This window comes from Anolis sagrei, chromosome 3 (genome assembly GCF_037176765.1).
Source record: "Anolis sagrei isolate rAnoSag1 chromosome 3, rAnoSag1.mat, whole genome shotgun sequence".
NCBI classification, from domain to species: domain Eukaryota; kingdom Metazoa; phylum Chordata; class Lepidosauria; order Squamata; family Dactyloidae; genus Anolis; species Anolis sagrei.
Window position 1 is genome coordinate 88,710,268 of NC_090023.1, and position 22,886 is coordinate 88,733,153.

At 36.6% G+C, this 22,886-nt stretch overlaps 1 protein-coding gene and 1 long non-coding RNA gene across 4 annotated transcripts in view; one reads left to right on the top strand and one right to left on the bottom strand.

Moving 5' to 3' along the window:
* Positions 1 to 22,886, top strand: part of SH3KBP1 (SH3 domain containing kinase binding protein 1) — a 204,233-nt gene that overhangs the window by 116,777 nt on the left and 64,570 nt on the right. For 2 of the 3 annotated variants that reach the window (XM_060770073.2, XM_060770075.2), the window contains 3 exons: positions 2,154 to 2,280; positions 5,786 to 5,860; positions 16,231 to 16,427. In XM_060770073.2, the coding sequence (XP_060626056.2) occupies positions 2,154 to 2,280; positions 5,786 to 5,860; positions 16,231 to 16,427 (399 nt within the window). The remainder of the gene's footprint in view (positions 1 to 2,153; positions 2,281 to 5,785; positions 5,861 to 16,230; positions 16,428 to 22,886) is intronic. The other variant, XM_060770074.2, reaches the window with a different exon arrangement.
* The window catches only part of LOC132771718 (uncharacterized), an 83,365-nt gene that overhangs the window by 18,787 nt on the left and 41,692 nt on the right, over positions 1 to 22,886 (bottom strand). The window lies entirely within an intron of this gene.

Sequence of the window (22,886 nt, forward strand, 5' to 3'; positions counted from 1 at the left end):
TCATGCAAATAATATATATATATTTAAGGAAATAAATTAGCTATTATGCTGTAATGCAGCTGGCATGTCTGAACTTTGAAAGTTTTAGTAATTTCACACTTATTTTGGGTAACAAGGAGATGAATGTATTTGAATTGTTGCTACTTGTCTAGGAAAAATGTTTGGTATTTTTGTCTCCCATGGGCTGGGAATTATACATAAAGATTTAAATCCAGTTATTAGTCCCAACTACAATAGATACATTGCATCAATTACTGGGTGATAAATCAGCACCAAACATAAATCTCATTTTAGCATACCAGTACTGTAGTTCTAGTTTGGTTGAGACTAGCAATTGGAATTAGGCCAATTTTAGTGAAATAAATAGTTCTGATTTTGATTATGGGTAACCTACAGCCTATTGCTGTGCATAATGGACAAAGCTTGGAATTTTAAAAATAGTTGCAGTTAATGGAAGTAAAGCAGCAATGGCTGTTAGTTATTATTGTATTGTTACTATTGCTATTTGTTAAAGTACCCGTATTTACTCAAGTCTAGTGTGCCATCAAATCTAATGCACACTTCAGTTTTCCAAACCCTGAAACCAAATGTAATATGCAACAGCAAAAAGTGCACTCTTTGTGATTTGACCAAAAAAGACGCGCATTACAGTGGCTTCCTGCTTAGAATTCCTTCTTTTAAAACAAAAGTGTTAGAACACCAGAGCTTCCAGCAATGGAAAAGAAAAACTTGGGGTGCATCTATGCAGTAGAATGAATCAGTTTTAATTCCCCTGTATCAATGCTATGGAGTCATGTGGGCTGTAGTTTGGGATCATGGGGGCTGCCAAAGAATACTGGTGCCTCAGCAAACTACAAATCCCAGCATTGCACAGCATTGAGCCATATCAATTTAATCAGAGGTGATGTCCCTAAAATGGGAGCTCTAGGTGCAGCTTCTGAGGTAGCTTCCCCTTTTGCTTTGGCTCAGCACTAAGATTACCATATTACGTGAATCTAATGCACACCCTAATTTTGGGAAGACAATTTAACCAAAAAAGGTGAGCAATAGATTCGTGTAAATACGGTAACACCTTACTTTCCCTGCGTCTCAAAAGAAACTTCAAGTGCTCACATTATATATTTACATTCAATATTTACTTAATATGTCTTGCATTTATAATCCAAATTTCCTTTGAGATGTTAGTCGCTTTGAGTCCCTATATTGGGAGGAAGGCAGAGTAAGAAAATAAATAGGTTATGAAAATGAAACAGTTGTGCAGTTTTGTATGATTTCCTTTTGTTGTTGCCATTGTTGTTGCTTAAACATTCTTTTCCCTTTGAAGAGGTTGCTGGAGCCATATCATAGACTGGCTTTCACATACTGAAACTGTCCCCTTCTGTCACTTCTGAATAGATGGGCAATGTATGATGGATGGAAATTATTAAAATGTCAAAGATATCCTTAGCTGATATAAAGAATGAGTCATTTCCTTCCTGTCACATTATAACCCAAGGGCATTTGCTATTTAGGGGCTGTCGTTTCCTACTAGGACGCTGCCATTCCAAATGGAATAAATTGGCATAAGAGAAACTTAATGATTTTATGTGACATTTATTTTCTCCTGCAATTATGATATATTCATTCAGTCCTTTCCAAAATATATAATGTATGTATTGTCTTTCTCCAGTTGAATATGCTGAAGATAGGTAGAATCATTCATAAATATAGAAGATTTGAATGTGAGAGAGAGTGAAACTGACAAATTAGTGCTTGTGTAACAACATCCAAAATTCACAGATGCTGTGCTCCATGAGCCAGAGGTACATGGTGCTTTTTTTTTAAAGAAAAACTAAATTTCAGTCTCTTAGCTCTCATGAAATATAAAACAGCACTGAGCCGCTGATTGAGATAACCTCTGTTCTATGACATTCCATCTGCGTATTAATAGCAATATGTCCTAAATTAAGTGGATATTTTGATGAATAAATGCAGACCCATCACAGAGGCTCCATCTCTTCCAAAGCTTTACTGGTAAATCTTTATCTGACATATTTGATTGTCAAAGCTCTCTCTGTGTATTTGTTTATGTAAGCAATACTAGAATTATTTTAAACAGTTGTCACATTTAATGTGAAGCACGAGCATATGTTTGTTTTTCCTTTCTGAAACAGGTGGAAGAGGGTTGGTGGGAAGGAGTTCTAAATGGGAAGACTGGCATGTTTCCTTCCAACTTCATAAAGGAACTTTCCGAATGTGATGAATCTAGAACTATTCACGAGGAGCAACTAATAAAACCAAGTAAGAGTGCAAGCATTCACTGTCTCTACTAAAAATCAGGTCAGCTTTGCTGGAATGTTTACCTATGATGGTATTTCCTTGGTTTTTCCTATAATTTATATGTTAATATGGAGAAGCTAACTAGTTGTTGTAGACTGAATGGTTTCACATGGTCACCATAATTTAGCACTTGGCCTTGGGCTGGAAAATTGGGCTCTCCTTTCTCTTGCCATTTTCTTCCATTCAGATTAGTCTGTTTCCCTTTAACCATGGTTTGGCATTATGTCTAACCCTAGAGACTCTTAAATGCTAATTCAGATGATTGATTTTTGGAGCGGTGAAAGAGGACCTTATGATCTTCTTCCAGTCATATTAGATTGGTTTGGATGTTCTCATAAGCAAGGATTGCGTGACTAACTATAGATTTGTTTTGCTATGACATCCAGACCAAATCCGTAACTGGGATTACTATTTGGACATCACAATAAGCCTTGGGAGTATTTAAACATGTGTCAACTCTACCTTTCTCTTTGGTGTTTTAAACTTTATTTTACCCTTACTATTGTATAGCTAAAAAACCAAAGGTTCCTTAAAGGTTTCTTGTTTCTTGTTCATCCACTAAAGACACCTCTAAGTACTAGTGCAAAATCACTTTGTAAATTCAAAATTGATTATTTTGGACATTGACATAATTTTCCATGGGGATGTGCACAAAATCCCCTTCTCATTGGCTTTTGGTAGAGAAGAGCAAAAGTCTCTTTGAGTCAATTATTCTTAGTCATCTCCCAACTTATCTTTTGGCTTCAGTACTACTATAAATGCCAGCTGTGTTTGGACAGTTTTATGCTTGCCGCAACCTTCCTCAAACTGCTTCTGTAGCAATGATATGTGTGATTCATACATACCATGTGCTATATTTAATCATATTGTTATGAATATTGATATCATATGTATTCCACTTGTATTTCCCCAGCTACTTTAAGGATTTGCGTGCTTATAAGCCAGTTCTTCTCTTATGCATGGTAACACTGAATGAAATGCAGTAACATGTTGCTTCCAAAATGATTTACTCCTTGATTAATAATGTTGATTGTCCGTTGTAATGCTGTTACAAGAGAAACATTAATGCGTCTTTTTCAGTATCTCAAAATACAAAGGTTTTATCTCCTCAGATGATTGACTACAGCAAAAATGGTACAATATACATGCATGGCACCTGAAAACAACAGCCACTTGTCTTGTTCCACTTTCTTCACCATAATGACTAATGTAGCTTACCCTATGTAGTAATATCCTGGCATTGTGCTTTATAATTCTAGTCTGCAATCCCTGTCTTGATCCATGACATCAGGACATAGGTAAATTGTAAGAAACATTACAGATGGGAATGTAGGGGCAACAGATAAGGTAAAGATTTAGTTTCAGTCTCATCTGGCAACATTCATGTTATCTTTAGCACATTTTCAGACAGATAAATTACATTTCTCTTTTTTCTATTAAGAATTTATCATGCTGTCTTGATGCCTCTCTGTATAATAAAATGTATTTATCGCACAAATATTTTCAATTGCAAGATCTGGAGGCCAAACACTCTATTTTCCCTGATAGTTATCTATTCTCCTTCTGTCACCTGGCATTGTCATAATTGAAGAACTTTATCAAAATAGTTGACATTTACACTTTACACAATTATTTAGCTATAATCATACAAGGCAAGAGGTAGGAACAAAGCAAGGAAATAGTGGTTTGCCTACAAATTCCTTGTAAATTTGTAGCAAAGAATGAGATTTGAGCCAGTGTTTTCTGAATCACAGTACAACCTCTTGTCTATTACACTATACTGGCTCTGGTCAGTCTTGAAGTTCAGCTGGAAAACTACCATGCATGCATACCTGGTCATTTCATATATACATATAAACACGTGGCAAGATTGCACAGCTCTGGAAGAACCATGTATATCTAAAGAATGTATGGTATGCTTGAGTTGAAGTCCCCCAAATCCCACCTCTGTGACTCACACTTTTGGGTACTCCTTAACATCTAGCATAATGTATACAATAAGGATTCTAGAAATAGTGCAAGCAGAGAACTTGCTATCTATTTAAAACAAACAAGCTATTCACACACAAAAAACAAAACATACATTTAAAACATATTTTACTAACAATATATCAATTTCAGACATCTTTTGAAATTTTCAACAAGTTACTTTTTGCATGACACACTGCTGAAAGTTCATGAATGAATGGAATAAACATACTTGTGAATGACTGAAAGTAATTAGTTTAAAATGTGTTCAGTTAGTTTATTTATATATCACTTCCCACTCTCCCAAAAGCTGGACTCAAGGTGACTTACAAAATAAAAAATACAAATATATAAAGTGTTCAACAATTATAATAGGAAAAGTTGAAAAGGAAATATACTGACACTAGGAATGGGAAGTGGAGGACTCAAGTGTTATGCAAATGGACATCTGTGCAACAGAACTTTTCCTTCTTTCCTTTGTATCCTTTCTCCTCTTATAAGCTCCCAAATCTGCTCCAGTGGTTTGCCCAGAGTAGTGTGCCCAAGTTGATTTGGGTGAGGTGAATGGGAGGCATTTCATTTCTGACGAGAGAGATCACTCTTTTGACAGAATTGGATATCATACCAATATGCTGAGTATCAAATACTGAGAAGAAATCTGTAGACCTTCATCTATATTTGCCTTTTCAGACATACTTCTGTGGTTGTAATTTTGCTCTTAACTCTCCATCATGAGTAATTAGGATAATGTACTTTACTGTTCATTTTACGACACAATGCTTAGTAAAATATTCAAAGGTATCTTGTTGCACCTCTGTGATAAACTGAGAGAAAGCGGTTTTGTAGACGTAAGTTTATTACATCTGATCCATGCAGTGAAGTGCCTTGGAACAGATATTTTGTGGATGGCATGTGTGAATGGTAGAAGAAATACAAAACTGGTTATGTGGTGAAGAGACCAGTTCAGTTTTAAGGTGGTTATTGGGGAACAAAGGCAGGAGGAAAGGTAGTGCCTAAAGCCAAGGTGGGTAGATAACCATATGAATGGAGGTGAAGCTGGGAACCAGAAAGGCGATGTGATAGATGTGATAAACCGAGGGTCCTCATGTTGCTGGGGTGTTCACTGGTGTTATAATATATGTACTATACTAGGAGACATTGTCATTGTTTAACCCATTGTCAATGGACTGATGAAGTAGACTTAAATCTGTGAAAGCATATGCTGCCAACTTCTTTCTTTCAGTTAGTCTCAACAATGCTACAAGATCCTTTTCCAGACTAACATGGCTATGCCTTTGAATTCTACCACCTTAGTAAAATGTTTATTTTTCTGTTTAAAATGCCTTCTGAGATTTCTGGAACTCTTTGTCCTTTGCTAATGAAGCTTTCAATGCCAAGCAAAAATTAAAAACTATTCTTCTCCTTTCTTTTATTGTTATTCGATCCTCCTATTCCCCCTCTTTTGTTTTGCTGTCCTTTTCTTTCATTTTGCTGTCAGGAAAATCTGCCTTTGAAGGGGCAATTCTGTATAAGGTGGCACCAACAAAGATTGACAGCTACAGACGCTATAACAGTGAGTTAATTAAAAGAAAAAGAGGGAATGCTAAGATGAGGCTGTTCAATATCATCTGCTACTGAAGTAACATCCACCCATTGCGCTGAGTCTTGGCTATTCTTCATTTTTGTCTGTCAGCTGAAATAAGTCCTGTTTGCTTCTGGTTCCACAGTACATATGTACTGAGGATGTATGCTTTTTTCCTTCAGCATGTGTATGCTTGTATATGTATGTGCAGTGTTGGAAAACACCCAAATATGTATAGACATCTGCTGGGCATTTAATTTCACAACTTACTGTTAGCTGGTTACTGTTAATAGGCTCACAGATGCTTTGCATGCAAAAAGGCTAAGGTTCAGTTCCTTGTTTCCATTTAAAAAGATCCTGGATTCCAGTTCTTGAAACTAGCTGCTGTAAGTTAGTAGACAGTGTGCCAGTGGAGTAGACCAGCTGTGGGTCTGGAGTGACATCTTTGTCTATGGGACCTTCTGGTTCTCAATGAAATTATTAGGGCCTCCAGATGATTCTATGGCATGCTTCTGCCAGAAATTAACATAGACTCTCAGTTGAGGACCTAGCAAATTCTGGAGAGGACCCACGATAATTTCCAGTGGAATAAGGTTCAATAGGGTTCACTGTTATCTAAGGTCTCCTATTTTCACAATAAGTTCAGGAGCGTATCTCGGCAAGCCATATTGTGTATTTGTCACCACTGCCTCCAAGAAAACAGTCTGTAAAGGTTTTGCTGAAGCGAGTCTTACCTGCTGGTCTGATTACTATATTAAATAATGTTTTTGTTGTTGTTTATTCATTCAGTCATTTCTGACTCTTTGTGACCTCATGGATCAGCCCACGCCAGAGCTCCCTGTCGGCCGTCACCACCCCCATTATTGTACTAAATAATGTTTGTGGTTGGAAAATACTTTGTAGTTTCATGAACAAAACATAACAAAGAAGATTATTGATTTCCTATGCTTACTTAACCACCTAAATTATGCATGACTGTTACATCTCCCTTCTTTCAGAAATGCTATATAATGTAAATGTAATGAAACACTGATAAACGCATGTGGAATGGACAGTTGTTTTGATTAAAATTAGCATGGAAACAGATATTGCTAGGAATATGAAAGTAAACCTGGCAGAAGATTAAGCATAAAAATGAAAAGCTAGCTTCATACTACAGAAAATTATATTTCGACTCAGAATGGAAAATGTTTATGCAAGATGAAGTGTTGAGGATTTTTTTCCTGTTATTATGTTTGTACCTGAAATGAAATAAGGGGACATACAACAGTAAGCTCAAAGAAAAAAAATTAAAGAATCAAGGCAGAAGACAGAAGTATTGTATTACAAATATAATAAGCCTTTTTTACAATAATGGAGAAAAGAAATTCTCATTAAATGAGATTTTAAAAATCCAATTCATCTTCTGTGAGACTACAAATGAAAGCACATGACCTTCTTTATTTCTCATCACTATCAACAAACCAAGAATGCAAGATTGTCATGTCTTTTATGTGCAACTTCTCTATTCTCCATTACTTTGTTTACTAAGATTTATAGAGATAGTAACAGAATCAAAAGGTTGCAGGTGGAATTTAAAAAGGATACATTCAGAGATAAACCACCTCCATGTTCCAGGTTTAATCTCATCTAGGGATTCTGCCCATCCTTCTTTTGAGTTGCAAAATCATTCCACCTAAGCAGAATTTTGCTTCAGAAGGTGAATGGGCTTTGCTTGTGGATACGGTTTGATTTAACAACATTTACTTCACTTAAACTATAATTGTATGTTTATGTTTTGCCTTAGTGCTTGATTCAATCAGTAATGCAAGTTGACTAGGGTTATGTGTAGACAATTTAGCCTGAGTTTACCTTCTCCTTGGCAATGGGTTGTATGATTCATAGTTCAATCTTAGCTTACCTGGCAGAAATTACCTCTTTCCCCAATAGTTGTATAGCTGCTGTAAGCCATTCAGTAATTGCAGTTTATATAAATGTAAATTTACTATTCATCAATTGAGTTAGTGGGCCTGCTTTGGATGGGACTAATAGTTGCTGGACTGTTTTGCATTGTACAGTACACAAAAGCATTCAGGAGGTAGTTTGGTCTTATCTTCCTTTTTTCACAAAACCCTTTCATATTTCATCTGTCCTGCACATTTGTGTCTAGGGAAAAGGTGATACATAGAAGAATATGATTTGGGTTTCACACTATTTTAACTTTGTACTTTTAGTTAAATTGTTTGTTCAACTTTTTTTCAAGCATAGTTTTTAAAGCTGAGTTTCATTTTAATTTGTCACATTATGTCACATTCTAGGAGAAAGGCAGAATATAAATAAAATAAATAGAATGATAACCTTTTCATGCAGAAGGGCTTAACAGTCGATCCATCAGAGATTGAGGTTTCAGGTAATGGGGAATTCTATCATTGAGATCCTAAACCGTTGCCAGTTTGTAATTAGTGGACCAGATTGAGTGATCATCTGCAGAATACTTTAGCTCTGTATATTAATACAGAAAGAGAAAAGTAAAATTTGTTTTATCCTTTCCCCACTCTGTTTCCCTCCTCTTCAAAGAGAAATTCTTAGACAAAGCTTATTTGGAGCTTGACTGCCTGTTTTCTTTCCTTGCTATTAGAGTAAATTATACAGAATTCATTAGGCAGCTTTAATATCTGTCACTTACAAAGTCAACATTTTCTGTATCCATAGAAATGCTGTCCACCTCCATGACATTCTTCATTAAGTAGCTGTGTAATACCATTATAAAACCCTAATTTAGGGGTGAAAACAATCCACTTGTAAAGTATCAGAACATAGATCACTCTGGCAAGTTTTTTAAAACTATGAAAATATTCTGGTATTAATTCTGTTTCTTCCTCCTCCACCACATTTCTTTTTATTACTTGACTTCTGTGATGGTAGAACTCATATCCATGGTTTAACTGGTTTCTTTAGTTATTTGCTTGGTCTTCCACTACAATTCTGTGATATGCTTCTCCCAGAGTTACCATAGAGTCAGTCACACTGGAGATCCTAGCAAATATATCTACTGGAACTGGAGGCTCTTTATTTTAATGGTGTTCGGAATTATCTGCAGTTTCCATAATTTTATTGAGAACACGTTCCCTGCAGATGGAGGAATCTTAATATAGTAATAATTGTTGGTGTGAATTTTAAATGCAGTGAAAGGAATTATGAAATCTATGTTAAAATTAAACATTGATGTACAGCCTATCATTACTGTTTATTAGATTATCTTTAGCTTGCAAAATTCTGGACTGATTTGAGCATTGGTTTAGACAGGAAACTATTGCTAGTACATTAGCTTTGAAGTGATGATCTACTTAGTGCAGTATTTGCAAAGTCACCATAATCTTTTAAAATTTGAAATGTGTGCGTCTGATACACTCATTAAAGAAATAGAAAATGAAGAAATAGATGTTTGTTTCTCACAATATTTGCTATAATGTCTGTTTGAGATATATTGCCAGAGCAATGGATAAATGTGTAGAAGATGGCTATAATCAATTCAGGGTCCCCTGCATTTGCTAACAGCCCCCACACAGTCCATTTTGTGTGTGTGTGTGTGTGCTTTCAAATTGCCTATCAACTTATGGCTACCCCATTGATTTCATAGGGCTTTCTTAGGCAATGATACTCAGATGTGCTTTGCCAGTGCCTTCCCTTAAAATATAGCCTACAGGACCTGATATTCCCTGACAGTCTCCCATCCATGTCTGATCTAGAGTAGCTTTTGAGATAAAACAGGGTCTGTCTCAGAGCTTTACAACAGTCTTATGTAAATGACTAAATATACTCATTATCTCTTATACCTTTTCATATTTTGAAGTCCCTACTGAACGGAATGTATGAATATTTTTGTATTTTGTTTTCAATTCCATTTGTTTGGCATGATGGTGATAATCAGGCTTTTTATAATAAGTGTGCACGCTACAGTTTATATTATCTTAATTTTAAAATTTAATATCCCGCTGCATCTGTAGTAAATGTAAAAGCCAAATCCATGACCACGTGTACATTTGTCTGATAAAGTTTAATACTGATATTGTACTATGTTAATAATATAATATATTGTATGTATGTATATATATATATTGTAAGCTGCTCTGAATCCCCTTTCCGGGTGAAAAGGGCAGCATATAAATGTCGTAAATAAATAACCTTGTGTGGGTGCAGCATTTTTAATTGCACACCATGTTTCTTCTAGACAAATTAAGTAAACCAAATCACTGAGGGTAAGAAATCAGGATCAATAAAGTTGTTTCTCATCCTGCATAAGCAGTTAGATTGATTTACTATTAATGAGTCAGATCTTAGAGCCTTGGACTATCCAAAATACAATTCTATTAGTGTTTTGAGGCTGACCTTTTAACAATTATACTTGCTGTCTGATCTTTGCTATTGCCTAATTTTGTGTCTTTCAAGTTCAGGATTTGTCAGAATTTTTGTGAATAACAAAGAAAACCTCTCTACAGTTGTTGTTTTTTTTTTTTTTTTGCTATTTAGAAAAACCCTCCTTTTCTAAGATTGCTATCTAGCTATTACAAGTCTGAGACAAACAGCTCCTTGCATTCCCTATGAAAAGATCTTGCGCATATTCTGAGTGTTTCATTCCTAATAGATTTATTGTGGTAAGAAAATAATAGAAATCCTGAAAAAACACCAGAATTTTAAAAATGTCAGAGTGAGTATTTGGGCATCCTGAAAAATTCCCTGTTTCTGTGAAAGGTATCTGAAAGCATGAGAATCATTTTGTGGAGTTGTTAATCTGCAAAAAATATATAGTAAGTACATTGTTAGCTACAGGGAAGAGATCCAAGGACATAAGTAAAATCTGCCCTCTTATATGAATTAATAGCAATATTTCTGCCTATTAGGGAACTTCAGTTGGGTTGCAATAAGTCAGAAATTATCTGAAGTCACACAGCACAATGGCTCTTCTCAGCACACTACTTGACTTCAATAAAGTTATATTTAGTCCTTTGCCCCCTGTACGAGTATTTCTGAAAAACAAATCTTTTCACCATCTCCTTAAAATGAGGAACAGTTTAATAGAAGGGGGAGGGACACTTCTTTTCCATAAGAATTGAAGCAGGAATCCAATATGGTTGGTTGATTTGACTGGAGAACACTTATTTCAAATTGAAGGCCGGTTTGAAATTCTCCTGAATCCTTTTCCAGGATAATCTTCTCCATTTTCCTTTGCATTTGAAGGAGGAGGGAGTAGTGTATTGCAAGTTGTACAGTTTCATAAATCTTAGAACATACATAAAGAAGAGAGGGACTTGTGGACCAAGGGATGCACATGTTCTCACTGGATCTTGGAAGCTACAGAATATCAGCAATAAAGAGCCAGGTACAATACTCTCAGAAGTACCCAGGTAAAAGAAAAAGACTGATTTGTTGTACTTCTTAAATATGAAATGTCCAGAGCATCAGCCTGGCATTCAGTCAATATTTAGTTTTATTTTGGGAAACTTCAGTTCACTTTGATGTTATTATCATGACTTTGTCTCAGAAACACTTGCATCTTTATATTATCTGTAGTGTAGGAAGAAGAAATCTGTGGCCATGAATATGTTGTTAAACATGCAGCTCTCATTAACACTAACCACCATGACTAGATATTAGGGAGGAGAGGAATTGGACATCTATGGGTGCATGTATATGGTGGAAATAATGCAGTTTGATACCACCTTACCTGCCATGAATTAATGCTATGGAATCCTGGGAGTTGTAGTTTGGTGAGGCATCATCTCTCATTTGCAGAGAAAGCTAAACATCTTGTAAAACTACAACTTCCATGATTTTATATCAGTGAACCATGGCAGTTAAAGGGGTGCCAATCTGCATTAATTTTACAACATAGCTGCACCATAAATGTGCTGAAAATTGACATTACTATTGTGTAGGAAACTCGTATGACTCAAGATTCCATGACAAATTCTACTAAATTAAAGATACATTAATGCTAAGGAACCATTTTTATTTCTGGCCTAGTTAATCCAAGGTTTCCTCAGTAGATCTGTGTTTAACTAGAACTAGCGCAAGCCAGCTACTGGTTCATCGATAAGCTGAGAAAATCTTTTTGTGCCCATTGAAGATTAGGCTTCTTGGGTCACAGTGAGATACCTCTTCTTGAGACATATGTTTTCCCTAGATGCATCTGGCGTGTTCTTACTGTAGAACACGCCAGTGGAGGACTTGGGGATCATATTTGCTCTTCAGGAGACCTCAGAGACCCATCCTGCCATACCTACTTTTGCAAAATGATGGTGATGATGATGATGATGATGATAATTCCACATATCATCAAAAATATTCAAGTGGACATGAAGCATTTTAACCATGCTTAGGAGCAAAAATATAGTGGAATTGCCCGAGGGAATTTGGAATCAAAGAAACTTTTTAACTCAGTAGGCTTCCAAATATAGTAGAAATGCCTTCACACTCCAGAGGTAATTTGGGGAGGCCATTTTGAAATTTTTTCCCCTTGTGGTGTTCAGAAAAACTGTCCTAAGGCCCATGGTTTGTCCACTCCTGCTCTGAGAAGAAAGTGAAATGTGAGTGCAAAGTAGAGAATCTTCTCCCTCAGGTTCCCTAAAGCAAAAGCAGAATAGAATAGCAATAGCAAAATTTCTCTTCTTCTTTTCACAGCTCAGTAGAAGGGGGGGGGGGTATCATTTCTATCTCTCTCTGTGTGTGCGTGTGTGTCTGAAACGTCTTATTGCTTGGAATACCAGGACAGAAGTTCACAGTGGCTCAGCTGCTGAGTTGAATATCCTGTGCTCAAGTAACCCTTCCATGCTTGTGACAAGCTGTGTCATGACATTTGTGAAAAGTTCATATGCTTGTCTTTCATGTCCCCATTTCTCCCATCTATGCTATTATTGTAGAAGCTTTTGAAAGGAAATGGGAAAAAACTGATCTTGATTCATGTTGAATTTGTTTGCTCAGATGAATGTTTTGTATGCAGCCATAACAGCAAGATACCTATTTTCTTTGAAGATGTTCAATGCTTTTCAGGAAAATCAGTTATCATCTAAGTTGATACAAATGGAATTAGCCTTTTTCACTAAGGCTAGTAAAGCCAATCAGCCTGTCTGTCTTGATTTATTTTATGTGTACTCAGGGGTGTGGATGTGTACCTTTGTAACAAGATTGCCTCAGCTAGAGAGGAATGTAATTAAATGTGCTGGCAGAGAGAGATGCACAGTATATTTGATTGCAGATTTGATTAATTGCCATTTAGTCCTCTATTTCTCCCTTAAATAATGTGTAATTTTGATTGCGTAACTGCATTGATGAGTCATACACATTAAAAACCCCCAACATATATTAAATTCAAATATCCTTTGAATGAGATAAGCGTGGTAGCAAGCACAGCACTTTGTTAATTTTCTAATATACATATGCATATATGTATTACTTTGTATTCTAGTATGTGTGCATTTGTGTAACCACACAAGTTCTCATTGCTCTCTTCAAAAATAATTTATTTAGTTTTCAATAATTCCTTTGGAGCTTTTATAGCCACATGAGACAAGGCAATCCTGATGGTGTAGGTATGGAAAACATAACTTCTATTCGTGTATTTTTTTTTGTTCATAAGCTATAAAAGTCCTAGCTTCTCCTATATAAACCTGTCCAAAATGCCATTATTGTCAGCTGAGAGCCTGGTAAAGGTGTCCCCATCTTTGAAAGTTAAATGGATGCCACAGTGGGCATAGCTTTTTGTTATATTCCCAAAATTATGGAGGGGCAATCCTCAAGTATTTTCATGTTTGTGTCTATGCTACTGTTCTCTAGGAACCAGGTGGAAATTATACTGTTCTCACAATTTATTTGTGGAATTGGCAGTGGATTTAACTTGTTCTTAACTGTTCAATCTAATTGTGTTATTTCATGTATTGTTAGCTTTATAACTAATCTACATATTTTGGAGACCATTGATGGAAGAGTTGAGAGCTGCTTTTTTCATTAAAATAAATTTTCAAATCCCATTACAAAGCTATCACAAGATAAAAGATGACGTGCAACAAAGCTTACATCAAAACATAATTAATGGCTACAGTAGTCCTAATTATAGCGAAGCCATCAGATGTAATAACTGACAGAGTAGCCAGTGTTAAAGCAAACTTCTCAACAATTTCCAAGTAGATGTCTGTCTATTGTTGGTTTGTTCTTGGTCCTTGTTGGTTTAGTCCTTGATCCCTCTTTGTTTTTCCTTGGTCATTCTCTTTCCATAATAGGAAGAGCTTTGCCCATACACTTGCAATTACTGGGACGATACCTAAGTCATAGAATCATATAGTTGAAAGAGACCACAATGTCTATCCAGTTAATTATTATAATTATTTGAAACACAACAAGATTAGTATACAGCAAACAAGACCACTCTGCTGGCTGTTGTATTGGATCACATGTCGGACACTTCCCAAGTGTCTAGGACTATGTGATGTATCAGCAAATAAAATGTGCAGATCTGAGTATTATTATTATTATTATTATTATTATTATTATATTTATTTATATCCTGTTTTATCTCCCCTGAAGGGGACTCAAAATGGCTTAATATAAAAGCATCAGCATAACCATTTAAAAATATACAAATATGTGAACATTAAAACAGGATTAAATTTAACCAGTATTTTAAAATTCCCAGTTAAAAACCATTAAAACACATTCAAAGTTAAAAACCACAGCTCCCTCTTAATTTATCTTAAATTATCTGTGGCCAGATCTGACTTTTCAAGGAACAGGTGCAGTTGGGGCACAAGTTTTAATTGTGCAAAGGCCCTCCCAGCTACCACAGATATCTGGACCTCCAGGTTCAGCACTGAGTCCAGGAGGACACCCAAATTGTGAGCCTGTGCCTTCGGGGAAAGTGCAACTCCATCCAGCTCAGGCTGAATCTTTATTCCCTGGTCTGCCTTCCAACTGACCAGGAGTACCTTTGTCTTGTCTGGAATAAGTTTCAATTTGTTTGCCCTCATCCAGTTCATTACTGGTGGCAGACAGTGGGTTAGGGTCAGGACAGCTTCCTTGGCATTCGATAGAAAGGAGTAGTAGAGTTGAGTGTCATCCGCATATAGGTGGCACCGTACTCCAAAACTCCGGATGAGCTCTCCCAGCAGTTTCATGTATATGGTAAACAGCATGGGGGACAGAATGGAACCCTGAGGAACCCCAGAGGTCAATGGTGGGGGTTCGGACAGGAGTCCCTCCTCATCACATTCTTGGAACAGCCCTCCATGTAAGACAGTGTCTCCCAGTCCCATCCTGACAAGATGACTCAAATGGGGATACCATGGTCAATGGTATCAAAACCCACTCTTGTGCAAAAATACACAATCAAAGCAATCCAAATAAATGCCCATCCAGCCTCTGTTTAAAAACCTGCAAGGTGGTCATACCAGTCACTATTAGATTCTGCATTACCACAAATAAATGGGTGAGTTTTTTTCTTTATAAAATTATCATTTTTTCACCATGAGAATGTATCTCATTGATATATGAGAATATATCTCATTGAAATCTTTTAGCTTTCCTAGATTATTTTTAGTTTTGTCTGATGGAGTTATCCTAACATTGGCTAGAAGGTAAAGGCCATGATCAACAGATAGATCACACATCTCATCAATATTGGTAACTGTGAGAAAACAGGTAACTGAATCAATACTTCTAGCCTGTGCAGAGAAATAGATAAAAGGATGGTGTGCACATGGCAATATAGATGGATCCCACCTCCCATAAAAGTTGCATAACATGGTCATCAGTCTGGACTGAAAGCTGAAGAGCCAGATTTACCCCCATCTCTAAGTTTAATCAATAAATTGTTATGAGGCTGCTGTAATTTCCCTTCAGCCATCTATCTTTTTGGATCATTTACTAAAACATGGAATTAGATCATTTCTGCTTTTAGAAATATTGATCATGTGCTGTGACATGTGTTTTAATTCTAGAGGCAGCCAAGATTATAACCTTCATCCAGTTCTCTTATTTCAGTTTACAAAGGGTCAAGGACAGCTGTTAAAATTTCTGGGAGTTGAAGGCCAAAACATCTGGGGACCCACTGGTTGAGAACCACTGGTCTAGGACAGTAATCAAGTTTTCTTCTTGTTATCGTTGTTGCTGCTGTTGTTATTTAATAAGGATGCATACATTGACCTGCTACATCTTCCATAACTTCAGGTGATTGTTATTAAATCGGTTTTGCTAAGACAAAAATCTGTACCCTGTACAGGAAAACTGACCTGATGCATGAGGTATACTGGCCTGTTGCATGAGGTGTTGTTTTGTTTTGCTTTCTTTATTGCCAGATGTTGTGTCTTAAGTTTCCCCTTTCTTCGTGGCAGGTTTAAGAGAGGCTACAGGCTCTGAAAGTGATGGCGGTGATTCCAGCAGTACCAAATCAGAAGGAGCTAATGGAGCAGCAACAATTCAACCCAAAAAAATTAAGGGGATTGGCTTTGGTGACATTTTCAAGGACAAACCTATAAAATTACGGCCCAGGTCAATAGAAGTAGATAATGATTTTCTGCCACATGAAAAGGTACAGTATATGATTCTTCATATATGTTTGGACCTTCTTGGTTTATCCCTTAAGTTTGGCTGTTGTATTTCATCCTCTGCGATGCCTCAGGCAAATGGGTTTCTCACCTATGCAGGCATTACATTCAGAATGTTCTAGAGACAGACCTCACAACTTCTGAGGATGCCTGCCATAGATACAGGTCAAACATCAGGAGAGAATGCTTCGGGAACATACAGCCCGGAAAATTCACAACAACCCAATATTATATGTTTCTATTTTTATTTTTTTGTAAGGTATAATAATAAAAACTATTATAAAAATAACCTAGAAAATTACTAGAGAAGTATTGTTTTTAGCCCCTAGCACTAATCCATGGTCGGCTTCAGCTGGACGTTTTGGCAGAAGCCGAGTTACACTTCTCTAAGCATTTTCTAGATCCCTCAGAGTGATTCTTTGATATTCTTTTCCCAGAAATCCAAGTCATGATGAAATTGTATTACACAAAGGGCTCTGGAACGGATCCCTCACGTAATATGTGGGGCAACTATAATATTAGTCTATAAACTAGAGTCATCATTTCAGCTGTTGAGGTCTTGCACATAGAGATTTTACACTAGAACCACAATAATTTGCATTGGCAATTACATCTGTTCAGTCTGAGCAACTATTCCGGTCAGTCAAGTTTTAACTCCTCTCAGTTAGTTACAATAGTGCTGGTTTTCAGTTTTAAAATGCATATTCTACTTAAAGTATTCTTTATCCTAAAAAAGAAATTAAATTAAATTGTGTAGGTTGATAATCACAAACTTCCATTGATCGTTGGTAGGCAGAGTGTGCTTAATCCAATTATTGTGTGGGATGAGATTAAAAACATGCTGCCGAGAGTTTTATGTATGGTGAATTTTTAAGCAGTTACCCTGTGGGTGTACTGAAAATCTGTTCATAAGGTTTTACATATATGCATACATAGGTTTCAGCTGCCTGACTAAAATATATACATAAAGATATTGTGGTACATTACAGACAACAAAAATGCATACTCTTGTGTGGGCAGTAGTTACAAAGCCAAGTCGATCCACAGCCCACTGAAATGCATCCATAGAAGGAACTGTGGATGTCCCCACTGAATAAGTAAGGGGAAAACCCATTCCCTTTTCCCTACCATACCCTCGGGAAAAAAAATATTTGGAAAGGACTAATAAAAAAATACGCACACAAAATTAAGGGGGAAAACTTTTGTTGCCAATTTCCTATATGGCTCTCCTTTTTTACTCATATGCTTTTACAAGGAAGGGGATCAGTGGAGAGGAGTAAGATAATCCACTAAAATTGCCTCCTCGCTTGTCTCCAGAGGGAGTTCGACTCAGTCCTAGTTGTAATTTGTGATATCCAGCAAAGTAAAATAAAATGCCCATTCTGTCTTCTGGTTTCTTTAAAACTAAATATGATTATAATCAGGCAAATGTAATCAAATGTTCATCAGTTGTTTTTTCTATTTTTTCATAATTTGTTTCAGTTGTTAGTTGTCAATTTTAGTTCTTCACATGCCTCCCTTCCATTAAAATAGTAACAATTTAATCAGCATGTGCACTCCTTTGGATTTGGTTTGAAAGTTGTTTTTTAGGGATTTCACAAGGTGTTAGTTTTAATGTCTGTAAGAAATATTCTATGTGTATATGTGTGCGCGCATTTTTTTAAAGTTAATTTTCCTATTTTAAAACTGAAATGACAGTTTTAAAATAGAACTCAGGGGTGTCCAATTTCTGACAATCCAGTGTGCTTGGTCCTCCCCATGTCCACTGATGTCCCTGTCCTGGAAAAAAATTATAAACCCCTGTGATGGGAGGGGAAGGGCTTATCATGCTCCTCAAATGCCAAACCATACATTGCTAAGAGTATGATTTGCCAATCTTCAATGTATGCTTGCTATCGCTCTCTCTATATCAGTGGTTTTCAACCTTCCTAATACCGTGACCCTTTAAAACAGTTCCTCATGTTGTGGTGACTCCCAACCATAAAATTATTTTTGTTGCTACTTCACAACTGTAATCTTGCTACTGTTATGAATCATAGTGTAAATATCTGATATGCAAGATGAATTTTCATTCACTGGACCAAATTTCACACAAATGCCCAGTATACCCAAATTTGAATATTGGTGGGGTTGGGGGGGGGGATTTATTTTGTCATTTGGGAGTTGTAATTGCTGGGATTTATAGTTAACCTACAATCACACAAAGAGCATTCTGAACTCCACCAACAATCTAATTGAACTAAACTTGGCACACAGAACTCCCATGAGCAACAGAAAATACTGGAAGGATTTGGTGGGCATTGGCCTTGAGTTTTGGAGTACTAGTTCACCAACATCCAGAGAGCACTGTGGACTCAAATAATGATGGATCTGGACCAAACTTGGCATATATACCCAATATGCCCAAATGTGAAAACTGGTGGAGTTTGAGGAAAATAGACCCTAATATTTGAGAGTTGTACTTGCTGGGATTTACAGTTCACCTGCAGTCAAAGAGCATTCTGAACCTCACCAATGATAGAATTGCGTCAAACTTCCCACACAGAACCCCCATGACCAACAGAATATACTGTGTTTTCTGATGTTCTTTGGTGACCTTTCTGACACTCCCTCGCAACCCCCAGGTTGAGAAACAGTGCTCTATGTTCTCTTCCCTCTTTCTCTTACTCTTTGCCCTAATTCAGTATAATGGAAATCACTTCTGGGCTGTAGTTTGCATTTAAAAGATTTTTCTGTTTGAGCTAAGGGCAAAGTGAGAGAGCTTCATTGGTGAAGGGAATACGTGGCCAAATGCCCACTTTGCCAACCCTTATTGCAGATAGATAACAGGATTTGTTGTTGTTGTTGGTATTATTATTATTATTATTACATAATCAGCATAGAATATTATAGATGCCTTTGAGGAAACAGAGGAAGAAGTGAGATCTTGCATGTAACTGATTTTGTACTAATGCACTCATTAACTTTTTTATTTATGTATTTAACTGGTTCGTGAGCAACTCCCAAACTTTTTCTGAACTTGTACTAAGTTGGAAAATAGATTGTAGATCAATTGTATTCAATTAGTTTTACAGGAATGGAAAGCCAGATTTACATGAGAAAATACTTTTAGCAAGTATTTAACTGATGATTGGAACAAATTTATCATTTGTACTTTATCTTTCAATATAATTTTAGCCTCTGTTCCTTAAAGCTCCAGGTAGATGAGAAAGGGATAAAACTGAAAATACAGAAATAAAACATGATGACTTAAAATAATAAATGCCATATGAAAGAAGAAATTTTGGAAAGCTTCAGCAGAAATGAATAATTCCTTCCTTTCATACTCTAGGGCCATCTAGAACAGAGTATGAGTATGCAATTAACGCGCTGATATAGGAAAAACGTATGCATCATTCTATTCTACATAAGTTTTAATATTGTTGGGTATATTCAATTGTACATGAATGAAAAGAAGTAGAGAAGGCTGTTGACGCAAAGCAGTATCTTTTCCACCCCTGTAAAAAGATACTCATCTTCATTTTGCATCAGTTAAAACCCTGAGTCATCTTGAAGGACATCTCGCACAGAATATTGAGGCCTGCAAATTATGGAGGAAGAGATCAGTCATAACCACAAAGGAAGAATGTTTTCATACTACATGCAGTGCTTTTGGCAGCAACTTTTACTGGCTCTTCAAGAAGCTAACTTCTGCCGAGTAGTGTTGAACTCATTGGCTCTTAAAATAATGAGCTTATTGTTTTTGGAAGTAGAACTGGATATTAACTTGTCAATTAAATTAAGATACAGAAACAATAGCCTCAACTGTAGTTTACAGGCAGTCCCCAAGTTATGAACAAGATAGGGTCTGTAGGTTTGTTCTTAAGCTGAATTTGTATGAAAGTTGGAACAGGTACACTTTGTAACTCTAGCCATACACCCACACATATATATTTGTGACAGGAGCGACTTGAGAAACTGCAAGTTGCTCCTGGTGTGAGAGAATCTGGGGAGCGGGGTGAGCTCCTGTGTCAGCTCTAGCTTCCCATGAGGGAACATGAGAGAAGCCTCCCAAAGGATGATAGAACATCAAACATCCCCTGGGTTACATCCTTGCAGATGGCCAATTCTCTCACACCAGTAGCAACTTTGAGTAGCAACAAGGATTGGTGATAAAGCTTCTGTGGAGACACCTTTTCCCCATGATAACTCATTCAGGAGTGAATTTCCCTTCCTAGAGGCAGATTTCTCTCACTTCCTGTTGTCTCACCCTCGTTCTTAACTATGAGTTGTTTGTAAGTTGGATGTTTGTTACTTAGGGATTGCCTGTAGTCTTTAAATCAATTCTGGCTGGATCTACACTGCCTTATATCCCAGGATCTGATCCCAGATTAAGTGCTTTGAACTGGATTATATGAGTCTATGTTGCCAGATATAGGTAGTGTAGAAGGGGCCTAAGACAAATCTATCATGGAGTTTTATTAGCAAAATGTTTTCCAAGGGGGGGGGGGGTGCCCTTGTCTTCCTCTGTAGCTGAGAATGTGTGGGTGGTTGAGTCTTCCAGAAGTTGATTCCCAAACAGATTTTCAACACCTGTTTTAAGAGAAAGTGCAGCTCAGTCAATGAAATTAAAGCACCCAATTCCAAAGCTCTGAATGTCCTAATCTGGTACCTTCATACAGAAGTAATACTACTATGATTCCTGAGATATTTCCCTAAATCTCATGTAAATTAAAAACTTTCTCCAATATCATGATTATGATGTCCCACCTTAAGAGAAAATGGTGGTTTACAGTGCCAGATTTACATCTTCTGAAGCTATCAGTATCAACCATGCTTCATAATTAGATGGCAAGGCAGATTTATGGGCTTGGGGGAAAATTGATCATCTGGGAATACCTAAAAGTGACAATCTGCCATGTGTTCGGTCATTTTCCATGCAGTGAAAAGATTAAATTGTAGTCAAAAATTAGTCTGATCTTAATGTAAATCAACATTCTTCTAAAGTGGTGAATTTCAGCATCCTCCGACACCCCAGAGAAGGTGCTAGGATCACAAGAGGAAGGGAGGGAGGGAGGGAGAGAGAGAGAGAGAACGACAAATTAACTAAGCCAAAGCAACTACCCTCTGAGATGTGATAGGCATAGGTACAGTGAATCTTAGAACTCTAAGAAAACTGTTGAGATCTTCTGAGTGCAAATAAAACTAATTCAATAAATTACTTTATGCATCTCAGAATTTGGATGGGAAAGAGAATAGAATTGCATTTTTTCTTAAATGTTTTTAAGATTTGCTTTGGTATTATCAGATCTGTAGTAGAATGACACAATTTTTTGTTTTGCTGATCTTTCAGCTTTCTAAAACAATAATAAAAAGTGTACTCAGTGCTTCATTTTTCTCAATATGCTTAAGGGCCGGTGCTGCTCAGAGTGTATCTGATTTTTAAACTCCACCATACCCCACATATTAAATACTTCTTCTCTCCAATATTTTAAGAAAAGATCAATAAGTCTACAATGAATTTGATATGTGTCATCTCTTGTATCTCAAGAAACATCAATAAAATCAATGTTGATACAGAAGAAATTGCAAGAAGAGCATAACTTAAAATTGGTCTTGGAAACTGCACAAATATTCTCAATAAGAGGTCTGTTTTTTGTGTTGTCGAAGACTTTCATGGCCAGAATCACTGGGTTGCTGTGAGTTTTGTCAGCTGTATAGTCATGTTCCAGAAGCATTTTCTCCTGATATTTCACCTCCCAACAAAGGATTCCTGCAAATAATATCTGCAATAATAATAATAATAATAGTAATAATAATAACTTTATTTTATAGACCACCTCCAGCTTCCCGAAGGGACTCAGGGCAGCTTACATGGGGCCAAGCCCAATCACATACAGTTAAAAACATAGTATATAAAATATGAAAACAACATAAAAACAACATTATAACAATAGTAAGACAAGCATCATAAGCAACAACTATTCAGTGGTTATCAAGCTGGCCAATTGCAGCATTCACACTTGCCTCCAACAGACAAGAGTTCTTTCTCCCACCCTGGACATTGCACAGATATATAAACCCCACTTGCCTAGGTTCCAACAGACCCCTCAAGCTCTGAGGATGCCTGGCATAGATGCTGGCGAAATGTCAGGAGAGAATGCTTCTGGAACATGACCATACAGTCCAGAAAACTCAAAGCAACCCAGTCCATTTTCTGTTTATATCATATCTATACAAACAGAATCCTTCTAAGATAGATGGTGAAAAGTCTTGGAAAGCAAACAACTTTTCTAAGAATTTCCTTTTCTAAGAAATCACATTACCATCTTGGGAAAAACTCATTTTCCAAACCACTGCATTAAAAAAATAAAATAAAACGAGACAGACACTGAATAAATACAGTAGCTGATTTCTTCCAAGGAAACAAGGAATGGTTATCAGAACAACCATAATGAATACAT